This window comes from Phyllopteryx taeniolatus, chromosome 17 (genome assembly GCF_024500385.1).
Source record: "Phyllopteryx taeniolatus isolate TA_2022b chromosome 17, UOR_Ptae_1.2, whole genome shotgun sequence".
NCBI lineage: Eukaryota > Metazoa > Chordata > Actinopteri > Syngnathiformes > Syngnathidae > Phyllopteryx > Phyllopteryx taeniolatus.
In genome coordinates, this window is record NC_084518.1 from 18,679,915 (window position 1) to 18,704,979 (window position 25,065).

The 25,065-nt window shown below is 41.3% G+C and overlaps 1 protein-coding gene across 3 annotated transcripts in view; it reads right to left on the bottom strand.

Annotated features, from left to right (window-relative positions):
• The window catches only part of si:dkeyp-23e4.3 (rho GTPase-activating protein 7), a 45,632-nt gene extending 20,828 nt beyond the window's left edge, over window positions 1-24,804 (bottom strand). Inside the window, exon 1 of one of the 3 annotated variants that reach the window (XM_061751426.1) lies at window positions 24,603-24,804. In XM_061751426.1, the coding sequence (XP_061607410.1) occupies window positions 24,603-24,711 (109 nt within the window). In that variant the 5' untranslated portion in view covers window positions 24,712-24,804. Of the gene's footprint in view, window positions 1-1,482; window positions 1,737-24,602 lie in introns of those variants that run through there. The other 2 variants (XM_061751427.1, XM_061751428.1) reach the window with 2 other exon arrangements.
• Between the last annotated feature and the right edge of the window lie 261 nt (window positions 24,805-25,065).

The window sequence follows — 25,065 nt, forward strand, 5'->3', positions numbered from 1 at the left end:
TCCTGAAAAGCAACACTTTGGAATCCACATTTCCTGTACAAATGTACACAAAATTATTATCCTGATGTCAAAAAAATGCGCCGATAACAATAATAAAATGAAATCGATTGTATGACTTACAGACAACCCCCCACTATATCATGGTTCTTGTTTGCGTCCCCACTTTTATCGCAGAATTTTTTGGCAATTGTCTTTTTTGGAATTTACAGTATCCAGACAAGTCAGAAATCAGTGTTGTGTGCCTTCACATGTAGTACCTCGTTGTGCCACAACATCCTGGGCAGCATTGAGGTGGACTGGAAAAAAATACAGCGTAATTAAGAACCAAGAAGAAGCGGCAGTGAATGTCCCCAACCGAGAGAATATATGCATGCGAGTATTGTTGTATGCTTTGTTTGTTGCTGCTACGAGTGTGTTAAGTTATCAGTTATTCGAGTTTAGAATTACCACAACATCGATGCTAATTTCTGTTAGCCTGTCTGTGGTATTTCTCATTGTATGTTAGCATAAAAATAGCAGACTTTTGTAAAACAAACTATATGGTTTGGATGAATATTTTGGTGTATAAATGTACAATGTTTAATTAAAATATGTGTCAGTTTAACAAAGTGGAGCTAGTTTACAAAAGCAGTTAGTGCTACCAAATTGGCTATTTTGAAGTTATGTTTAGCGACATTTCCAACCTGTATAGCGACTCTATCTAAAAAAAAAAAAAAAACTAACAAAACAAAAAAAAAACAGAATTAATTTTTTACGTTGTTGTGAATTTGACAATACTTTGCGTACTACACAGCACTGTACAGTATATAAAATCAGTATATCATAATTCTTAACTGAGTCGTTCGTGCTCAACATTGCCAAAGAAATGGTGCCCATTTGTATGTAGAAAAAGCTTTGACGTTTATCCACGTGTTTGAAACTTTGGACCCGAGGTATGTGCTGCCAGGCCTCAAATATTTTGCTGATGTCGACAGCAAACATGCAGTTTGAGCCGAAAATGTTACGGTGTTGAATTGTTGAACATTTAAAATGTTAATTCGTTAAATATCGTGTTTACATACCCGTTATATCAAAAGGGGAAACAGCTAGTTTCACTTGCTGGGAAAAAATAATGTCATTGTCATTTGATTTTTCCATAAATGAAGGGGAAAAATGGATTAAAATCCCGAATAAGATTTTTTAGATTCTATTTTAAAGACATAAAGTTAAGCCATACAAGCAACATTTCTGCATTTTTTTAACGTGATTTCTTTTTTTTTTTCTTTTTTTTTTTTTGCCGGAAGAGAAAAAGCTCCCTCTGTAATCGACAAACAGACATTCACAGAGGACACGTTTACAGTAGCTGAGGCTGCATCGGCTTCTAATTAATTACTGCTCACGATGCCAATTAAACACCAATCAGCCGCTTATCTGGTGGAGGCCTATTAAAAAGCAGCTGTCATCATAGACACACATTCTATTATGACTCAAACACATACTCACTTGGGATTAACATGCTTGACGCTTGTTAGCAAACTTCCATTTGGATGAGACAAAATACACACAGTAAAAAAAGAAAAGAAAAGGAGTTTGAAAAGAATTAAATCCAAAGTGGGAAAAGTTTGACAGTATATCCTGAGTTGGAGCGACAAAGTTAAGTCCTGGTGTTGCATGTGTCGGGCATCATTGTTAATAAAGTCATTGTTCAACATTTCCCCTCCCTGCCACTCCTCTTCCTCTGGTCGGGACCAGACCATCTAAACACCAGGGAAAATGAGGGGAGAGGGGGAAGTGTCCTAAAAATAACCCTCGAGGGGGGAAATGCTCCCGACATGTGAGCATCAGCGGGGAATTTAGCAGTTTATATTTCTGGGATTTTTTTTTTTTTTTTTTGTGAAGTGGTGTCAGGCGGTTGGCTCATTTTGGAAAGTTGAATGCAGGCAGGTTGTCGCTCACATGGCTTTCCAATACGGCTCAAAGCAAAAATTCATTTACAAGTTTTAACCCCTAATTCAGGTCCAATTTGACTCATTTTGACATTTAACAGCAATAAAAATAAGGTAAATGTCATTCTTTCACCTTGAAATTTGACAAAAATGAAAATATTTACCTTGAAAACAAAAATGAAAATATTTAAAGGGGTTTTTCACGCCGCAACAACGAGGCACTCCAAAGCTGCCACGCCAGTGCGGAGTCCCTGTCCACACGCTGGCTGTCGCGTCAGACTTAATTAATTAATTATTATTATTAGTTTTTTTTTTACAATTTTTACCTTGCTCTTCCAGCTTCTCTCTGTGATGTGCGCGGAGAGGCGACTCAAAATTACGTCACGCTGCGCCGTTTGAGCCACCCGCAAAAAAAATGAGGAAAACTGAAATGGTGAAAAACACTTTAACACTACAGTATATCCCCACAAGTGACTACTACGTAGTTCTCAGTCTTTGCACATTTTCAGCAATTACCTTGAAATGTGTAACGGCATTTAGAAACAAATCTCTGAATTCACTTTGCATGGTCTTTAAAAATGTCCTTCTTTTGTGCAGGCGCTACAAATTTGGTGTACACTGAAGCTGTTTATGGGATGGTGTTCAACAGGGAGCTTGAAACAGTCCTGAGAAATTCGTTCACACTAATTTGCATAGGTTCCCGCAGAAACATGAACTTGTTGGTCTTCGAAGCGTCATGGGGGAATCTCGAAAACAATGAAAATTGTCACGATCTCGGCATTTTTTGTCAACATTATCCTCAGACATCGACAGTTTTGCATATCTCAGATTCGGAAAGAGTCGGCAAGAACTTAGTGGAAAAAAGGAAAAGAAAAAAGGGGAAAGTGAATGTCAAACCATTGTGTAGTCACATCCATTAGCACATTAGCTAGTGATTCTATTGTCTTGGATTGTACAATTACAAATAGAGCGAACAAGGTAATGAACAAGATTACCATTGAAAAAGCGGCACTCAGGCAAAATGAAAAGGTATCCAAATGGCCCAATGACGGAATGCATAACGTCCTCGCTTCTGTACAACTACTCATGATCGGCACTCAGTCCAAGGTATACCATTAGCGCTAATGGCCTTCCCTTTAACGCGTAGGTGTTTGCGTGCGGGCTTTCAAATGTGAATAAACTCTTAAAAGGGAGAAGCCAGGTCTCGGTGAATCGGTACATTACTTCCCGAGTGGAGGAGCAAAAAGAGTACCTAAAGAACTTTTTCAGAGTTTGTTGAGAGGAGACACACTTCTACAACTTTGCCTCAGTTTCAATTTGCTCCCTTACATTTGAAAAGAGATATTTGTACTTTCAATGCTTTACTTTTTTCAACCACTGCGGATGACGAAACGGTGAAAAAAAAAAAAAGACACGGGGAAAACCAACTGTGCTTGAGATCTTGATTGCTCGCGATCAATAAGATCAATATGGCGGAAAAAACAGGGAAGAGAATTACAGATTTTCATTTCAGAGTCTATACTTTTTGACTTGGAGTCGAATAAGTATGACTATTTTTTACGTTGCTTACCTACAGAGTGTCAATACTTCTGCCATGTCTGGTTAGCGTAGGCTATAGTGATCGTTAACAGCATGTTAGGACTTCGTGCAAATTCGTTGGCAGTCATACGAACGGAACTCTGTCGTAAACCGAGTAAACCCCGTTGTCGGTTATTATGCCCGTCCCTAATAAACGGGCAAAATTGGTTTGACAACCATGACGGAAAACAAATAATATCTTAAGTTTTTAAATGTTATGAAAGCGAAACCTTTTTAACTTGAGGTTTTGCATCACTTTGACTTCAGAATTTACAAAACTGGTTAGGGGGAAAATGGATGCTTTACGCCGGTACCTACAGTATCTTACAAAAAGTGAGTCCTGTACAGCCCTTACATTTTTTTCAAATGTTTTATTAGACCATGTTATGTTGAGCAATGATTCTTTTTTTCCCCCAGATCCTCAGTATGAGGCAGTGTAAGAGCAATCAAACCAAAATTCAATTTAATCTGCCCAACATGTACATTTTCACAAAGGAGTGTACTCACTTTTGTTGCCAGTGGTTTAGCCATTAGTAGCCACATTTTGAGGTATTTGGAGGGGAGAATATGTATTTTTACACGTGTAAGATAGTTAATTGCTCGCCAAGGACCATCAGTATTTTTATTGACAATATTGATTATAGAAGAAATTGGTTTGAAATACAAACAAATCAGACGTTGAACATCGACCAGCATCCCGAAATGGACTGCGTACAAACTTAAAAATTCAATTGTAATAATTTTTTTGTTTTGTTTCGGTGCTAGACTGTCTGACAAGTTTGTTTTCTGAAAAACTGCCAACTTCTTACGCAAACCTCAACTTTGGCCTCCACGGACTGCACGGGTAAGACACGTCTAGACCAAGATTGATCGGAATTCGTCATGAGGATTCGCCGTCCGACACAAAAAAAAAACCTCTCTCTTTCTGTATCTCTGCTTGGGTAGGTTACACAAGACTGCATTTCCTTTTCCTGAGCCTGGCGGGCGTCAGAAGAGGAAGAATCCAACAATACTCCCAACGGATGGGAGTTTCAGTGTGTGTGTGTGTGTTTATACGCTTGTGTGTGTTCCAGTCATGCGGCTATACGCTTACAAGAGGACGTGCGTGCTATGTTTACCCCCGCAAACTTCGCATGGCTGCTTACTTGTGTGCTCTTGGGTGTGTTCCAGTTTACTGTTGTGTAAACGCGCATGTGTGTGTGCGTGTAGTCTAATCTGAAGGCGGCCTCTGAGGCTTTGGGGTTCGGTATTTCCGACTCAGCCGAACAGGAAGCGACCTTCCCTCTTGAAATTTCGCCTCATCCTCTTTACAGAGCTTTATAACACACGTTACGGAAGGAGCGACATAGCGGAAGCGTAGCGACGAAAGTGCTCTCGGTACAATATGGCTAAAGCGACAATAAGTGGACATTATTAATACAGCCGTTGGTTTTTCTATACCGCTTATCCTCATTAGGATCGCGGGTGCTAGCTAACTTTGGGCGAGAGGCGGATCCTCAACAGTTCACCAGACAATTGCAGGGCACATACAGACAAATATGGATTCACACACATATATTCACATTTATGGACAATTTTGAGTCTTCAATGAACCCAACAAACCTGTTTTTGGAATTGGCGAAGGAGAGCAAAAACCCATGCAAGCACAAGGGAACATGCAAAACCACTCACCACTCAAACACCTTGCTGCCCCTCCTTTTAAACATTTTTTTAATTTTTTTTTATACTTTACAGTATTACAGTTAAGAATGTTAATAAGCTTGATCTGTGAATTCTCTTTAAATGCAGTTAAAAATGTTACAAAGTGGTCAATTCATGAAGTCAACTCAACAGGCCTGCCTTTCCACTTCCTTATACACTCCAAATGGTTAATACTTTTTAGTAATTTAAGTTTTATAATACAGCGGTGAACTTCTTTTTAACTTTAATGAACGTGAGGAATGTTAAAATTTTGCTTTTGGGTTTAATGACCGATTTATAAAAACACATTTCTATTATTTACTGGAAGCTGAGCAATGTCCTAGAACACAATTTTAGTCCTTTAAGAATCCGCTGTATTTATTTATATTTGAAACATTCAGAAAATGCGTTCTGAATACGTATGTTTAAAATTCAAATCTTCGATGAAAAAGTGGAGAAAATTGTTTGGTAACGATCAGAGGCCAACTGACTCACGAGGCTCTCCATAGCCAAAATGTTTCGAAAAATAAAAAAATGACAATAATGATGTTTAAAAGTGGTGATCGATGAACTCAACGAAGAAAGACTCTCCACTTCTTTTTACATTCAAAGGGTATGTCCTTCTATTTTATTTTAGTTCTATAATACAGCAGTTACCTTTTTTTCTTCATGCTTGTATGACAGATAAAGAACATTAAAATGTACATAAAAAATTGCCTGTGTGGTTAATGACGGTTTTATGATGGCCACAGTTTTTCCAATTTCTCCCAAAAAAAAAACTTGCTTCTAGGTTAAAACATATTGAAGGTTCATTAAAATGTGAAATGGCCGCCTGAAACTGAAACGGCAAACTTCGCGTTTAATTCTGGCCATGAGATTTTTTTGCGTCCCAGTATGATAGACAGCCACCCAATTTTTGTGTTCATCATACAAACTTTTTATTTTTTTAATTTGCATGTTAAAGTAAAAAACCCCAATAAAGTGGAGAAATGTGTTTAGTAAAGATCACCAAGCATCTGAAGCCAAATAACTCACGAGGACCTCCATGAGCCAAGAACCAAATAACAAAGTGTCCTTGTTGACAACACTATAAATAAAACAATTTTGTTCAGGAGCTGGTTGGAAACCCGGGGAACTTGCCAGGAACCCGCGGAGCCCCTGGCAGCAGGTTAGGAGGATGCTATTACCGGACCTTGAGCCCTATTAGTCTTTGGAAATTCCGCCCCACCCCTAAAAAAGCCCAGTGACTCAGGTCAGGTCCCACCAAAGCCACTTGCGCATTCGGCGGTAGTGTGACGCGGCGAGTCCGCTGTGGTGCCGACCTCACTAAATATAGTCACACAAACATTTGCGTTTAAGTAATGACCACTGTTGAGTACAATGGCGCACTAAACAAGGTCGTGTGTAGCCCCGTTAAGAAAGCATCGATGGTTGTTTGACACACACACACAATGGCCGGAGATAAGAAAAATCCATTTGGACACAGATTATGAGCCTCTCGTTTGCGGTCCAGTTGCAGCCCTTTGTTGTCAGTAATTGTTACTCTGTAAAGCAAAATAAAAAATACGAAAGAGAAGACATTTAAAACCTTCACCAGAAAGCGTTTGCTTGATTCATGTTGAAAAACCTTTGCCCTGCTTTCTTTCGGGTCCCGGGGCGACGGCGTCAAGTCAGCGTAACAAGAGGAAGTCTCAGCCCAGAACACTGTGATCTGCAGAACCAAAGCAGGCTTCCATACAAGCGGAGGAACCGTCCTGTTGTTCTGCTCAGGAAATGCCTCAATGATTAATCGGCGCCTTTCTGAGAAGGCCGCATGTGATTGTTGGTGCTCGTCATTTCTGCTCATCTGTCAGAGAATACAACTCACGCAAAAGGTGTGGCATTTATTGATATCCCCCATAAACATTCTGAATAGAATTTTTCATTGATGGTAGTTATGAGCATATCAAATTTCAACTCTGAACTAAATCCATAATCATACAAAAAGATGCTAGTCAACAAATGAATCTACAGTCTGATTCACTGTGCGTTGGAAAACTCCAACTCATGGTGTGAAAAAAATATGACAAAGATGTCACACGTTAGCGGCACGGTGGCCGACTGGTTAGAGCGTCAGCCTCACAGTTCTGAGGACCCGGGTTCAATCCCCGGCCCCGCCTGTGTGGAGTTTGCATGTTCTCCCCGTGCCTGCGTGGGTTTCCTCCGGGCACTCCGGTTTCCTCCCACATCCCAAAAACATGCATGAATTGGAGATGCTAAATTGCCCATAGGCATGACTGTGAGTGCGAATGGTTGTTTGTTCCTATGTGCCCTGCGATTGGCTGGCAACCAGTTCAGGGTGTACCCTGCCTCCTGCCCGATGACAGCTGGGATAGGCTCCAGCACGCCCGCGACCCTAGTGAGGAGAAGCGGCTCAGAAAATGGATGGATGGATGGATGTCACACGTTTAATTAATGTTTTAAAAATTCTAATTGCTGAAAAATTCTAGGTTGTGATTTAAATGTTTTTTTTTTTTAGTTTGGCACCGAACCGAAATAATTCCTTTTGCCCAAAGGATTTAATTTAAATTCATGTGATTTGCGCATGCGCTGCCGGTTTGGACGGAAGGAGCGACATTGACAGTTAGTTTTAAGTCATGTATGTTCTTAAACATGCTCAAGGACGTAATATTCAGCCCTCGAATCCAACGCATTATTGTCTGGAGAGTGCTAGCCAAGTAGATGTTAGCCTACTGAAGACAGGAGGAGCTGCTGCTTAAACCTTTATATTTCTCTCAGATAAACCAGAAAGACGCCATAAAACGTTGTTAAACAACAGGTAAAAGCTTTTGCCTTGTATGAAGCTTGTATGAATGTTTGAATGTGTATGAGCAATGAACCTCGCTGCTTTGCTTTTAAACTAAGCTAAGTTAACAAGCTAACGTTTTGGCTAACACTGGTAATGTTTGTACCAACATTCAAACATGGCTTCCATGAAACAAAAAACTTTTAGGTTAAACTTTCAGTATACACTAAGGAATCATTTTCAATGAATCGAAGCTAAAGTATTAGATGTGATGCATTACTTAAATTTTTTATGTTATGCAGTGTGTGTGTGTGTGTGTGTGTGTTTCCCCCCCCCCCAGTTCATATGTTACCTGCAATTGACTAGTGACCAGTTCAGGGTGTACCCCGCTTCCATCACCAAAAGTCAACCGAGATGAGCTCCAGTTACCCGCGACCACAACAAGGACAAACGGGACAGAAAAGGTAAACAGTGGACACTTTCTTTCCTGAGTTGTTAAAAACTTGACTTCAACACCAGACCTTCAATTAGCCTTGGCAGCGTCCGACGTCTGTGGCCCTTTCCTCTCCTAAGGCCTGTAAATGTTTGGAGGAGGAGAACAATGACTGATATCTGGGGAACAAGAGAATTTAAAAAAAAAAAAAAAAAAAAAATTGGGGCTGCATCATTATTAGCCATTCATAATCCACTTCTGTGTTAATAGGGAGCCATATTTAATCGGCAAATGTTTAATTGACTCTTTTTGTACTCGCTCTAAATCCCCAGCAGTGTTCTTTTGGCCGCTTAAGGGACTTAATGGGAGCTCGGGTGATGATGGCGCCGTTGGCTGTCTGCCCAGGACTTCTCGTTTTGGGGATTCTGAGCACTTTGAGGAGACTTGGACATACACTGTACATCCCGGGTATTACTGCTTTACTCGCGATCAATGTTTACGTCACCCTACTCGTCTCTCTTTGGGCTTTAAATTGCACTTTTGGATTGATTATTCCTAGAGGAGCGGGTCCAGTGTGGTTTTCGCATGACATTGGCTGTACTTTGGAGCATAGAACTCACACACTGAGCACACCAAAATATGCTTTAATGCATCCGCCGACCTCTTGGAAGTACTGCAATCTAACGCGGCCGACGAGAAGACAAATTGCTTTAAAAAGTACTGGAGAGTCATTAACTGTGAGACTGAATCCCTCTGACATTGGCATTTATGCCAGACTCTATAATGGCTCCTGCACACTGCGAACGGATCAATGCACTCCGTGCACATCATGATCAGACCTTAAAAAAAAAATTAAAAAAAAACCTAGTAAACAGCACTTTGCCTATTCAAGAAGAACATCTCAGATATCCGCAAGACATTTGCATTGCAATGCCATTTAATCAAGTACAAATTATGTCTCTTTTGCCGATCATGTTTATGGGGTTTCTCCTTAGAGATAGCTACAATATCTGCGAGTGAATTATGGGTATCTGCATTTGAATTGTACATATTTGCAATGAGAAAACCTAGTGTAACTTGTCCTAGCAGAAATGATGTTGCAGATATATGTACATGTAAATCAGTTTTAAGGAGAAAACTAAATTACAGATATCTTTGTCTGCGTTTTGACTCGTCCGAATTACGTTACAGATATCTTGAGTGAAAATTCCAACTATTCAAAACATAATTATGTCTAGTGAGAAAGATGTTGTTGATATATGCAATGATAATTCCAGATAATCCAATTTATCTTTTAAATGTTGACTCCACTTGACATGAAAGCCCTATTTCCTTGCGCATAATAAAAATGCCCATCAAACTGCAACATCATGCCCTGCCCACATTAGATGGCGTAGGCAAAAGCGGCTTTGCAATTTCGCGTCGCCCATTTGTCTAGGTTACCTTATTCTAATTGGGGTTGATTTGTGCGACTTACCGAGCACAGCGGTCCCCAACCTTTGTTGCATCCGGTTTCATGTAAAGTGATATTTTGAAGGACCGGCATAGAAACAAATCAAAACAAATGATTAAAGCGAAAACTCACTCTTATGCTGAATGCACTTGTTGTCGAGTAATTAGTGGCAGTTTTGCTCTTGTTTCTCTTCAGCGAGCGGGTCCAATCATGGTGTAATCGTTTTTTCTTTCCAAAAACGCAGGCCGGGGTGCTTGGGCTTCATGAACCAAAGCGGTTTTGCTGGCTTCATTGCCTCATTTGTAAGCCTGTCGCAACATATTATGCAGAGCAGGTTCTGGTGCGTGCAAGTCAACTAGCAATAAACCCACATCTAAAGCAGGGCTGTCAATATCTATCTAATATCTAGGCTAATATAATTTGATATCGTCTCATTATTTGGCCTGCTCCCCTTTTCGAAGAAGCTCACCAGACACGTTTCCCCCCCCCCCCCCCCCTCATTTTTGCTAGCTTATGGGCTTTGTTTGTTCCTGAATAAATACATCAATATTTACAAAATATATTTTGTTCTGTCTCTCTGTGTGGCCTGCAGTTTCCTTTCCAGAACCGGTCTGTGGCCCTGTGGTTAGGGACCCCAGTTTCAGTCTGTGTCTCATCAAAGTAGTAGCTCTGGAATTCCAGTGTTTATTCTCTTTTCTTGTTTGTCGTTTATCTGTTTTGGACCAAGTGCTGCTAAAAAGTCAAAGAAAAAGCAAAACCAAAACAATTGTTACATGCGCCCAGAAACTGATGATCTCGCGAGGATCTCGCTCATGTATGTTTTATGTTTCAGTCGTGTTTTTCCTGAAATTTTTGGTAGAATTCCAAATTGGCGTTTGACATTTGTGCTTTCGCTTCCACCCGAAAACCGACGAATGTGCAGTAGTTGACTTCCATTTGCACTTAGTTCGCTACCCTCACTCGAATCCGAGAGGCCTGCCCTCTCAGATGAGGACGGCACGGGCTACACGAGGCCTCTCCGACAAAAAGGTTAGGCCATCTTTCGCTATTGAAAATCATTAGCCTGAAAAGATCATGACATTAAAGGTATGATCTTGGCGGCTTTGAGGGAGCGGTGGCCGTGGCAAAGGGTGGACCGGTGAACGGATGATAACGCAGATCACGTGACGTGGCACGGAACGCATAATATTGCATGTTACAAGGCCTTTAAAAGGACAACTGCGTTGCATTTAAATGGATATATTAAGGATCTGACAGTACGAATGAAGAATAGTGACTGAAACTACTGTAAATACTGCTTCGAAATTCCGTCTTTTCTTAAATAGTGCCCATCCCGCTTGACAAAACATATTGCACTTCATAAAATAAATGCCTCCCTCAAATAAATGGCTCCATTTTCCTCCATCAGATAAAAAAGAAACATGGAGTAACTGTAATTATCGCAGATCATGCAGAACAAGTCATCTCACTTAAGTAATGTGACTCGGTTCCACACCTTTTCCTCACACCAAAACAAAAGATTATATAAGGTTATAATTAACATACTGTAGTACAAATTTTATATATTACACATATGCATGCATGTTATACATACATATACATATTTTTCGAACATAAACCTTAAACAAGTAACACTACAAGGCCCAACTAGTAGGAATAGGTCACACACTAGTAGCATCATGTACTCATTGGTAACATGTAGTTGTCCTAGTATGCCAAAGTTTTCCGACACATTCGAACACACAAATGTAAAATGAGAACACTCGCAAGGAGCTACAGTAGGACCAAAAAAATGTCCAGACACTTACACAAAAACTAAACTCACAAGGCCACGCCCCTTAAAGGCACACATACAACACTACAGCTGTAAATACACTTTCTAAAACCAGTTTATTTCTTTACATTCTCATTTATTGTGTTCTCATACAATAAAGTGCTATTTTACGTCACTTAAAATGTAACAATAAATGTTATTTAGGGGGCTGGAACAGATTAATGACATGATTTACGAGTAAATTAAGTTAAGAGCTTGGTCACGGAATGAATTAGACTTGTAAGCCAGGATACCACTGTATTCTAAAACCGCGTACAAATTAAAACCTCACCCTCCACATTTGCAGTTGAGTAAATAAACACTTCCGGACACTATTTGTGCAAATACGATAAGTGTTATTTGCAGCGACTGTGGACTAGCATCTATCTGTTCCTTACAGAGAAACCAGGCCAACGTGCTCCAGGCCTAATTAGACATACTGTATGAATTGAGGCTAATGCTACGCTAGCAGACACTGTGTGGAACCAAATGATTAGAGCAGCAGGTGTGTGTGTGTGCGTGCGCGCGTATCTGTGTGCGCGTGCGTGTGTGTGTGTGTGTATGGTCCAAATAAAAAAACATCCGCCATCACACAGCCTGGAAGTGGGTCACTGAAAGTTACTCTGCTGCTGCTGTTGGTGGTGCTGGTCCTACTATTTTTCGACACGGCGCAAAAATGTATTTTACATTCCGTCACAGGTCAACAGATGTTTTTTTCCCCGAGATTCAGTTGACTTGGCATTACATGGAGCGGGACATTTTCAACTCTATGAAGGATTTATTGTTTAAAAAGAGTTTCCTTCGCCTTCAAATCGTCCTGTGATCATTTCTGTGCTTCTGTTATCAAGGCCAGTTTCAGAGAATATACAGCGCTTAAGCAGGTTACGCACATACCAACAATCGGGCTGATTTTGAGCATTTTTCCTCCCTAACGATCAAAATTGGCAATATCCTGATTAGCAGATGAAAAGATTTAAGATTTTATAAAAGATGATACTGAGTGATTATCCTTTAGTGTGGGTTGTTTTAAGAGCAATTTATTTGGTATTTGGTGAATTTTATTTTTATTATCTTTGATGCCCTTTTATCGGTTTTCAAAAATAATTTGGGTTAGAAATGGCCAAAAAGAAGAAGTACTGATTCAACTCCTTTATTTAAGTAAAAGCAAAAAAGTACAGACTTAAATGTACGAGGAACGAAAGTAAGTATTGATTTTTACTGTTAATTATATACAGCATAATACCCATTTTGATAACTTCTTTGAAAACCTATCTGCACCCAAAATAGTTTTTCATTTACTGCTCAACGGTCAATCAAACTCTCAACCACAGTTAACTTCAGCTGTCTCTATTAAAGTTTTTTTTTTTTTTTTTTACGTCGCGTCATCATCCGAAGAAGTTGAAAAAAGTAATGAGCCTATTTTGACAAAGGAAGAGTAGAAAGTACATATATCATTTTACAAATGTAGAGAGTAAAAGTCTAACATCTTCAGCAAAATGAATACTCCAGTAAAGTGCAGATTCCTGAAAAGAAGTGTTTCCCACCAATGTCTTCTGGCGTGTAAATAACCTCTTTCTCTTCCTAGACCTGAATGTGCTTGTTTGATTCTGATACGGCACCTGGTGGCAGGATACTGCCGCTACACTGTGACATCAGGCATCTGAGTGGGTTATTTATTTATCCTTGTGGCAATGGTTGGAGGGTAAAGATACAATCTGTCAAGGAGAGAAGGTGGATGTGCTCATATAAGTCGAGAGGACACACAACAACTCTTAGGGACACATAAATTAGTCTCCAGTGAGAGGAACATTACCCCCAATCCCCACCCCAAAAAGAATAAACAAAAACATCATTATCCGAGTGAAAGTAAATGAAACTCTAGGCTTCATCCATCCCACGGTTGTTCTGTTTCCCGACACCTGCAATTTCCCCCCACCCCCCCCGCCCACCCCCGACCCTCCCGCCATTGTTCATTCGCCGAAGTGCCAGTTGTTGGTTTCCCTTTAAGCCCGAGACAATCGGACGATCGTTAAATGGGCCCCCACTGGTTCTCTCCGGAGGAGCGTTTGGGAGAACGCTAATGGACGGAGGATGGCCGCGCGGTGACAGAAAATCGAAAGCATCTGGCAGAAGAGTATGACGAGAGTCAGTACAGAGCATCAAGTAGGATGTAATGTAATTGGAAGATTTCTGCATTTTTTTTTTTTTTTTTGGTAGGTTTACATCTTGAACCCGTAATGGGAGCCAACCTTTTCATGACTCTCTTTGTTATGAAAATATTGCTAAACTCCTCACTTGTTAGCTACTTGTTAAATTGGGCTTGAGGAGCTTCGCTGAATCTGTGGTGGAATATCCACCTCCAAACATTACCGTAAAAATAAGGAATTGAACAGATCCCGAGACAAAACAAGGGTTTTCAACTCGGCAACCCTTTCCGAGTTGAAGTGTCCGCAGGCAGCTAAGAGGATTTAGGACTGACGCGGAATTAGAAAAATGTCTGCTTGACAGGTAAATTCTCACCTCTGTGATTTTTGATTGATTTGACATTCCCCAAAATAAAGCTTCAAGCCGATAACGTTTATTGTTATAGTAACATTCCATTACGAGCAAATCCACCTACCAACGTAGCCGTTGTGGCTAACATCGGCTTGTTTACGGTGCACGTCTTATGGGCAGTGCATGTCGGTGAGGGGCGTGGCTTTGGTCAGACGGAACGAATGAATCTCGTAAGTCAAGGTGCCACTTGTGGGGAATCCGATTGCATTTTGATGACAAGACAAAAAAATCCCCACCAACATTCCTCAGTTTTATTACCGTTACCGCTAGCAGGCCCCTGACCTACTGCCTTTTCTTATCGTGGAGCTTATCTGCGCCACTGCCTTATCTCTCCCGTCACAGCTCCTAAGCTGCTTCTCTGACTACACTTACTCTCCTTCATCTCCTACCTTAAAACCATTCTCACTTTTATCACGTCTCTCTGCCTGTTCTATGGTCCAACCCTCTTACACCTTCCAATCCACCTCCGCGGGTGGCTAGGAGGATTCTGGCAAATAGCTCTGGGGTGGGGATAAGCCGGTCAGATGGAAATGCAGCGAAAACACCTGACACGAGGCTAGAAGGGCAGCGAAATCTTGGCCACCCGGAGATAGAGGAATCTCCTTTTGTAGGCGGAGATGGAGAAGTCACTTGAGCTGACAAGTATTATGAAAGTGGAGAAACATTACCACGAGGCACCGGTGCGGAGAGAGTGCACTGCACATGATCATGGAGACGAAGGAAAAATAACAGAAGACATCTTCACTAAAAGCACAGGAGTCACAGAATTACAGAACGCTTTGGTATGCGCTTGGGATGGGTGCGATAAATCATGTTTGGATTGCTTTGGTCAATCCTGTTGAATTCAATCAAAGTTTTGATTATTGTGTAGTTATTGGTTTACTTGGGTGTGCTGCCTAAATGGGCTGCTGATTAAATACAAAAAGACAAACGGGAAGAGAATTAGGTTTGGGCAGAACAGGGAGCATTTTTGAACAAAAATAACAATGTTGCAATTGTGCAAACATTGTAATAGACAGGTTAAAAATCAGTTGAGTGAGGTTCCCCGATTAGTTTGCTGCATAAATGGGCTGTTGATGAACTCAACACAGAAAATTAAAAGGGAAGGGAGGAAAGTTAGGCGCAGAATTGAGACCAATTTTGGGAAAAAGAACATCGCACGAAATGTTTCACCTGATGGAAAGTCAGTTGTGTAAGGTTACCCACTTTGCTGCCTAAATGGGTTGCTGAATAATTGAGTTGAGTTCCTTGATTATGCAAAGGTACGCCTGTAAAAGCTGGAATTAATGCAGGCCCGATTAATTTGTGGCTACTGTGGAAATCATACTATAAAGTAAACAGGAAGAGAACAGATTCAAGTTGTATGTCTGACTGATGGTCGGTTTATAAGCACCCGAATAGTCCATGTGAAAGTCCAAACAAACAAAATGCTAAACAACCAACCGTTACGGATTCCAAATCTCTAGCAGAAGGTAAGCCTCGCTCCCAGGCGGCTCTGCCCCCCAAATTAGGTACAAAAATGCAAATGATCCCTGGCTCCTGCGTTAGCGTGCTCTAAAGGAGCCATTTTACCACACATGTCCATGATGCTGTGTTTCCATTAGGGGAAGAAAATAATGGATTGATTCATGACTGCGAGGGAGGTGCTGTCAAAACAGCAGAACTCTAATTTAGTCAGACGCGCAGAACTCCCGCGGCATATTTTGACATCGGCAGATTCACACCAATGTTTTGGCTTGCAAGGGCTGGAATCAAATAAAGCTATTACTTTACCCTGTGAGACAGCGGTTTAAACTTTACTATTATTATTATTTTAGCCATGGGAGTACGACAGATTGCTGTGCTACCTTAGGACTAAATGTAATTAAAGCATCCTTTAATGTTCAACCCTCTGGAACCCTCTGGAACGATGAAAAGAGGCTTTGTGTTGGGGGAGATCTGACAACAGTAACACAATGCTCCAAAACTGCGGAGTCCAGTTAAAAAAAAAAAAAAAAAAGTATAGAAAAATAGAAAGCTGACCCTAAACTCAGTTGAGAAATGTGGAAGGATTAGGAAGATTTATGTCTTCATCAATCAAAGAGAAATGTGGAATAGTGGAAAAAGTGCGGAGATTTTGGAATGCGAAAAATATTTCTGAAAATGTCGTGAATGAGTTTGACAGTATGATGTCGGAATGGTTTGAATTGGTTGAGAAATGTGGAAGGATTAGGTAAAATTGCAAAATGCCTGCAATGATTTGTGAATTTTGGAAAAAGTGGGGACTTTTTTTGTGAATGTGAAAAATTGTTCCAAAGATGTCCTAACTGAGATGATTGGTTTAAAGAACGGCGGAAATTTTAGAAGGACATAAAAGTGAGAAGTCAATTCTTTATGTACAAGACGATTGATTTATACTGGGATTACTGGTCATACTAAGAATAGAGCATCTTTTATCATTTGTAATCCAATAGAGCTGCATCAAAATATTCTGCGCTTACAAAAATAATGAGTCAAAATAAGGAGAAAAATAAGCATCCCGCAGTTTCCAACAATAAACAAACGTAAAACAAAACCCCCGCACGTCTCCAAATCCGATCCCCGGCCAGTGGGCGACCTCCAAACACAAACACCACCGGATTTATTTTTCGGCCCCCCGCCGCGCCTCCGCCACTCGCTGTGCGTCGAATCCGACCTGCAGGCAAAAGACTCCGTTTCATCAGTGCAGTAGCACAATTGAACTTTTTATATGCAAATTTGCTTGAGCAACTGGGAAAAAAACCCCAAGAAAAAAACCAAAACAAAAAAAAAACAATCATCCATCCGTTTTCTAGACTGCTTGTTTTGCTTAATGCCACCGTAGGAGCTGGAGCCTCTCCAAGGCGCAATACAACCGTGGACTGGTCGGCAGTTGATTGTTGATTGGAGATTGATTGGGAATTGGTCCCACAGCAACTGCGAGGAAGTCAGCTCGGTGAACCACTACATTATTAATGCTTTGAGAGAATCTGAGGGCAAGTAGAAACAGTAGTCAGTCAATATAAAGATTTGGGAACCAGAAATAGCTGGTTCAAAACCTACAACGCTGCCGAAATATGACAATTGGGACTGTTTGATATAAGAGGCTTAAGAGGCCTTTGAGAAAGGCATCAAGAGGAGAGTTTTTGTCTGAATGATCTGAGCTCCTATTTCCATGTCAGTGTTTGGGTTAGCTGAGAAATAACAGTCAATTTACTTCCAATTGACACTAAACCTAACCCATAATCCTAGCCCTAATCAAAATTTCACACTAATCCAAAAACCTAACCATAATCCATCCATCCAATTTCTTCACCATTTATCTTCACTAGGATTGCGGGCGTGCTGGAGCCTATCACAGCTATCTTTGGCTTCGGGCGTTGAGGTTGTCCGACGAAACACTTTTAAAATCTGCCAGCGTGGAAGACACTGCCGTCAAGAACAAGAAGCGCTGAACCCGGTTTGCTCCCTTTCATGATTGCTTCCCTCCCGCTGTCCTCCCTAGTAAAAGGTCACATCATCAGCCGGTGCATGACGTGGTACCCCTGTAAATTACATAACACTTGTTTAACATGCTTGGAATTTAAGGACCATGGATTCACTCCGTGGGAATGAAATTTCAGGTGAAATCTTTGAACCCAGATTCCTTCCCAGGACCAATTTTTGAATCTTGGGAGAAAAGTTGAGTAATGAAATGTTTCAGTGAGCTCTTACGTTCGCCATTGAGGCAACTAACTGCAAATGGAAAACACGTTAACTGCAAATTGAATGTCGCCTAACAGGTGAGGGGGGGGGGGGGGGGGGGGGAATATAAATATACACACCAGAAAAGCATCTTTCTTTGTCATTTGATATCACCTAAATGCCATTTGCGTTTTTGTGTATGTTGCAATTCAATATGAAACATTTTAGAGGTTGCGCAGAGGTTAGTCTGTTTGTGTGCACTGCGCTTCCATCCCTACGTGACAGATGCTGAGACTGTTGGCTGCTTTCTCTCTCTCTCTCTCTCTCTCTCTCTCTCTCTCTCTTTCTCTTTCTCACTTTCGTCCAAAAACTCAAATCCCTGCTGGTCTTACACACCAACAAACAAATGCACACACACGTAAATGCGCATGCATGCAAACACGCAAACACTCAGTGTGGAAGAAAACAACCCTATAAAACAATATCAGATCATTAGCGAGCACTCAATCACAAACGCTTGACCCGGCTCGACATCTTATCTCGCTCTTATTAAAGCTGTCACCATATTAGCAATGTTGGATTTCATGCTTAGAGGAGAGCAAATGAGGTTGGAAAGAATGCATGCCTTTATTGTGAAGAGTCCAGATTCCATTATCTTTTACCGAGGGATGAATAAAATTAGATATGCTTTAAGAAAAACAGGATGCTAGAGCATTGATCCAGATGTAATTCATAATGATAAATGTAGCCAGGATGGGCGGCACGGTGGACGACTGGTTAGAGCGTCAGCCTCACAGTTCTGAGGACCGGGGTTCAATCCCTGTCCTAGCCTGTGTGGAGTTTGCATATTCTCCCCGTGCCTGCGTGGGTTTTCTCCGGGCACTCCGGTTTCCTCCCACACCCCAAAAACATGCATGGTAGGTTAATTGACAACTCTAAATTGCCCGTAGGTGTGAATGTGAGTGTGAATGGTTGTTTGTTTGTATGTGCTCTGCGATTGGCTGGCAACCAGTTCAGGTTGTACCCCGCCTCCTGCTGGGATAGGCTCCAGCATGCGCACGACCCTTGTGCGGAGTAGCGGCTCAGAAAATGGACGGATGGATGGATGGACGGTAGACAGTATGGAGCCAGCAACCTTCCCATAATCCTAACCCTATCCAAACCCAACTCCAAAGACCTCATCCGACTCTAACCCAAACCCTACACCGTAATCCTAACCCTAATCCCCTTGACCTAATTGACTGAAAACCTACCCTAACATGTCACTAATCCTAATGACATAACTCAACCGTAACTGTACTCTAACCCTACACCCCACTCCGTCCTTCCCAAACCCCTACCAGTAACACTAGCTGAACCAAAATCTTAACCCTCTAACCTCAACCTACACCTTAACCCGAGCTGCAAACACCTAACCTTCCTTCATGCTACCCTTAATACAAACCCAAAATCCTCTGACCCAGGAAAATCACTTACGCAGACATATTCACTGGTCCGTGTTTATCTATAAAATACTCATTGGTAAGACCACACCAAACACACGCGCACTTGCCGTTCCAGCTGTCTTATTAACCTCGTGCTGTCCGCTCTACTTCTTTTCTTTTCAATTGTCTGCCCCAAACACTCTGTCGTTGTTTGTATCTGCTTTTATTTTTGCTCTGTTTTACTCTGCTGTTTGTTGCCAAGTCGGAATTGCAAATGAGAATCTGTTCTCAATTGGCTTAACTGGATAAATAAAGGTTAAGTCAATAAACAAAAAAGCTAACGCTAACGCTGTAACTTAAACAGTGGTACCTGACCCTAACAATATCCAAACCCAAAACCTACCCTATCCCCAACCCCTAACACCACTCTGACTTGAACTCTACCCTTGCTCTAACCTAACTGTGCACTAACCATACTGTACCTACCCCTTCCCCTGATTTGAATGGGCCTCAAATGCTGAAAAACAAAAGTAAGGAATGTTTCTGTGAAGGCAAATCACTCAAACATTCCCGATTTTAATGTTGGATTCCAGGAACTTGAAACCTGAATCCTGTACATTTCTATTCCATATGGACATTTTCTTATTTCACAGCAGGCCGGGATCATTCTGCCATTTCACATCTGGAAATATATATATTTCTTAAATGTGAACAACAAAAGAAGAGTGGGAACCTAAATACTATCCCTTGAGCTTGTAATAGAGATGGCAAATCTACGAGTGGGAAAGCAAAGCAGCGAGGAAAATAAGAAAAACGGATGACATCTAAAGAAAGATCAGAAGGGGGGGTGGGCGAAGGAGGGAGTCACGTGACAGCGGTGCTTAGGACAGAATCCAGGCGGCCGTGACGACAGCTCCCGAGCGTATAGAAACAAAAAGGATCGAGGGAATTGGTTTCATTTTCTCTATTTCCCAGGTTAAAAACCTCAGTTTCTTCTGCAGGCTTGGCACATCTCTGGTAGAAATCAAAGGAAGATGTCGCATTGATTCCTCCGAGTACCTTTGGCCGAGAGCTCCCATATCACCGCTATGTCGCCAAATGGCCTCATTTTGTAAGAACGTGAAAAATGTTGCGTAATCGTTGGCGAGTCATTCCTGTGACAGGAAATTCAGCAAAAAAATATGTAGTTTATGAAACGTAATGACCGCGATGGGCCCGATCAAGTCAATGATGTTATCCAATTTGGAATACGGAGCAGCACGGTGGACTATTGGTTAGCACGTCCACCTCACAGTTTTTAGGTTCAGGCTTTGAATCTCGTCTAAGCCCTTTCTGTGTGGCATTTGCACGTTCTCCCTGTTTTTGCATTTTTTCCCCCTCTGAATTATCAGGCTTCCTCCCACACATTAGGTTAATACAAAGACTGAAAATGACACACAAGAATGGCCGCTCAGTTACCACCGTACTTATGGTTTATCATTTGGATTGTTTCGTAGTTATACCAGAGTTGGTTTTTTTTCCATACAAATATTTACTGTAATTATGACTTTAATAGTGCATTAGCATATGTTAGGGATTTACGTACGAATTCGGGTTACATGGCCGCCTTAGAGACGGAACTCTGGCGTAAAGCGAGGAACCACTGAATTGAAATTAGGAGAGCACCCAAAACGTCCCCCCAAATTTTTTTTTTTTAGCCCAGTAAAGCGGGCCATTCTAATATTCCTAATCACAAATGAAGGTTTAAGCTCACGTTGCCTTTAGCACGACATCACTGAAATGTTGTAATTCCCTGCAGAGGAACATTTAAAAGCTGAACTATCAGACTTCCGCACTGGCTGTCCCAGCGAGAGTCGCATTTGCCGCGGGTTAAGGTTAATTACGGACATTCAAAGCTGTCCGCATTGGAAAGGAAGCGGCTTAAAACCAACGTTGCCACTATGCCACTTCGTGAGGCACGGTGGCCTGACAAAACTTGATTGAACACGTCCTGTCGTATTATTAGAACCCCCTTTAAAACTATAAAGAAACCTCACACCGTGACAATCATGTTTCTAACGTGGCAACGTCAGTGGATCAGTCAGACATATTTGCAATCGCTTTAGATTCCTCGTTGGCGTCCGGGCTTCTGGAAAGTGTCTCAATGTCTCATTGGCTGATGGGTGAGTGGAGGCGTGAGAAGAGAAGTTTACAGAATGCGCCTCGAGAAAGACGTTTGTTTAGAGCACCGCTGTGGGTCAGAGACCTTATTTGGCCTGTGAGTTACGGAAGCGTAAATACTGAGATGCGGGGATGATGAAGGAAAGGCAACGGGACACGCCGAGTGAGCGCAGATGACCAATAAATCTCTTTTGTAAGCCAAGAATTCTAATGAGGTCTTTGTTAAATGTCCTTAATCTGTCAGTTGCTGAGAAAAAAAAAAATGCAGAAGAAGGCATTGTATTAATATGTAGGCAAAATGATACAGCAAACATCAGCTTGAGATTCTGTGACTAAATAAAGCAACTCCAGCTAACTGATTCTAAATGCGCAATTTAATGTCATCAGCGACCTATAGTGGCAGTCCGTCAAGATTGTGGAGTGGAATGCTACTTTGCCAGCCTTAGGAACCTAACTTTCCAACGGAACGTGTATACACAGCACAATATGCAACATCTACAGCAAAATGAATCATTTTTAGTCCAAAATGGTTGAAATCCTTTCTATCTTTCTACTTTAAAAATTGCCTTACGCTCCAAGCAAAAACTCTTGTTGACAAATATGAGTATGAAAGCATTCTAGAGCGACAGTCAGTCCATCTGAAGAAATTTCAATAAATCACAGAGGCGCGCTAACTTTGCAAGCCTGGGCAACCTCACTCTGTGCACATACATTATGACAAAGCGATATTTAGCAAACTTATTAACTTTTTTTTTTTTTTTTTTTTAGTCCAAAATGGTTCAAACCTTTGCTCCTGAAGCTCCCGGTCACACTGAATTGCAGAGATATTGAGACAGCCTGGGGATCGTCACTTCATTCAGATAATGGTATTGCAGTGTTTAAATAAGGCAATTTTATTTCAACAGTTCAGAAAGCTGGTTAAGGCTCCACAAGCTATCTGAAGGACGATCAAAATGTTCAGGTCTGCTGCGCACACTATTTAGAGGAACCGATGAAGAGAAACAAAACAGCTCCATCAGCTCCATAATCACTTATTACGCGTACATATTTTCATAAATATTGCCAGAGGCGCAACGCTTGATGTGCCTCTACATAATGAGGCGGCGGCCTTCAAAGACAACGGCAAAACGGCTATCGGACTTAGATATGAGCTCAACTCTCGTTCTTTACAAGGAACACACAAGTTTGTTCTTTCTCTTGATGACGTGATCGTTGTGAAGCGCGGGATTACGCAATGCTTCTCGGCCACTCGGCCTGCGTGACCGCTCTGACATCATGAGTTGACGTTCCAAAACACACACTTAACACAGCTGGACCTAGTGTCAACTTTCTCAGGCAACAAAAAAGATACACGCAGCTGCGAGCGGGAAAATGCACAGTTGATGCATGGGACTGGATTGTCCGAACACGAAGCTGATTTTAGAGTAATTGGGATACATTACGTAGAATTTGGACCCCCTTCGCTTCACATTCCAGCCTCATATTTACACCCGAGACCCCCACGCGGCTTGAGGAGAATAGAAGGAGGGAGTCGGGGGAGGCCGTGGGTCAACTTGACGGTCCGGTGAGTTAACCAGCCATTGAAGCTCCACCATACCACAAACGCGTTTAAAAAAAAAAAAAAAAAAAAAACACCTTCGCAGACCAATTCAGGATTCATGATTTATGCACGTCAGCGTCAGGATGCGACCTGCGGCTTCAAATCAGTCGTGAAACGACCAATCAGTCTTCGCCCGTGACTCTTTTGGGGGTCTTTTGACGGGAAGCTGAGCCACACAATGCGGTTTGATGCAATTATGTATTTTTTTTTTTTTTTTTTGGAGGGGGCCACCAACGACTTGAGTAAACTGCATACAAACTAGAAAACTACAGCTCTTTCTCTTATTTCTTTATTTATTTACTCTCCCTTCCAACTGCAATTTCACATGTCATTAACACTTCATTAAAAAAACTTAACAACCCAAATAAAACTTTAGCTACCGAGCAGTTACAACAAGATAGAGCAACAGAAGTGCACACGTTTGCCCAGAGTTTTGTTGCTCGGCAGAATGTTGAAGACTACGCCAAAATTGTCGGCCATCGTGGAACTACATGAGTTCAAGAATTGCATCAAATTTAATATCGGAGTAACTACATGTCCTAGGCAAACAAATATCAAAATGTCAACAAGATACTGTATTCAAACAGATATACAGTAGATTTTCTAACCAATTTCACAAAGATTCACAAATACTGTTGATGAAAAGCATGTCACAGAAATGTCGTTAAGACACCTACTTCTACTTTGACATTTTTACACATCTTGTTCAAATGTAATAACATTGAAACGAGAATGTTGTTAGAATACGAAATGATGTCAATTGTTTTGCAACACCTTTTTTATCTTCATCAACAAAAATATATTTTGAAATTTTTATTTCATTTACATTAACCCGGATGCAACTTGTATTTGAGTGGCTGGCTGAAAGTTAACAACAACAACAACAAACAGCTTAACAAATGATACAATGAAATTTGTTTTTGCACCATTTAGTAAAGCTAAAGTGAATGCTATGTTTTAGTTTGGTGGGCATAGTAATGGATTAATTGATCGGTAATTGATCTGGAGTGCACTACTTGGCTGCAACCAGCAGAGGCGCTGCTGATTCAGTCAAATCCGCAAATGCCGAACCGCGGCTATGGAGGGGTTCACTGTATACCCCCCAATAAAAACAACAAAATATTTTAAAAAATTAAGAAAATAAAAAAAAATGAGTCCAATCAATCATTAAAGTAAATCATTTGTAGTGGGCAGCGATGACACGAAAGGCTACAGAGAAAACGTATCAATGTGAAAATGTCAGAGAATTTGATCATAATTTAAATAATTAAAAATGATGACACAATATGTGGATTTTGCAGTTTTAGAATATTTGCATAACTGTGTTGTTTACGCTGACATTTTCATGGGATCTTTATGATTTTTTTTAAAAAACTTACTTGTGAACACATTTTCCACTTCTTTAATTTCAGGGACTATATTACCAACATACAACATTCTTATTTTTTTTAATCAGCTTTTGCGCACACTGCTGCTTTCCATGCTGGACAGTGGCCGTTCCCATCCCGACTCACCCCAAAGCCGCCTCTCCCTCACGCTCCTCCAGAAGACGTCCCAAGCCTTGTTGGTGGAAACTTTCATGTGCTCGCTGAGGGATCTCCGCAACGGCGTTTTCACCGCCATACTGAATTAATTCAATACTCCCCGTGGAAAAAGTGCGGCGGTGAGTTTATCAACCCATGTGGGCAGCGTTTGCTCTGTCACGACTCATGCTGAGGGTGACTTGGACTGCGCTGGAGGAGGAGGAGGAGGAATGGGAGGAAGGGGAGGAAGCGAGGGGGCCCTGACACTTGATGCAAAAAGTCTGCATGTAATTTGTGAAACACCCTCGGTACTCTCCGGCCCCTTATGGCCTGCCCCAAATGTTGTTTAGAAAGAATATGTACAGTAGTACAATTCAGGTTTAGACCAAGATTTTCTGGAAATACAGGTCTCGAAAGTCACTCTGAATTTTGAGTTTTACACCTCAGCTCCGAA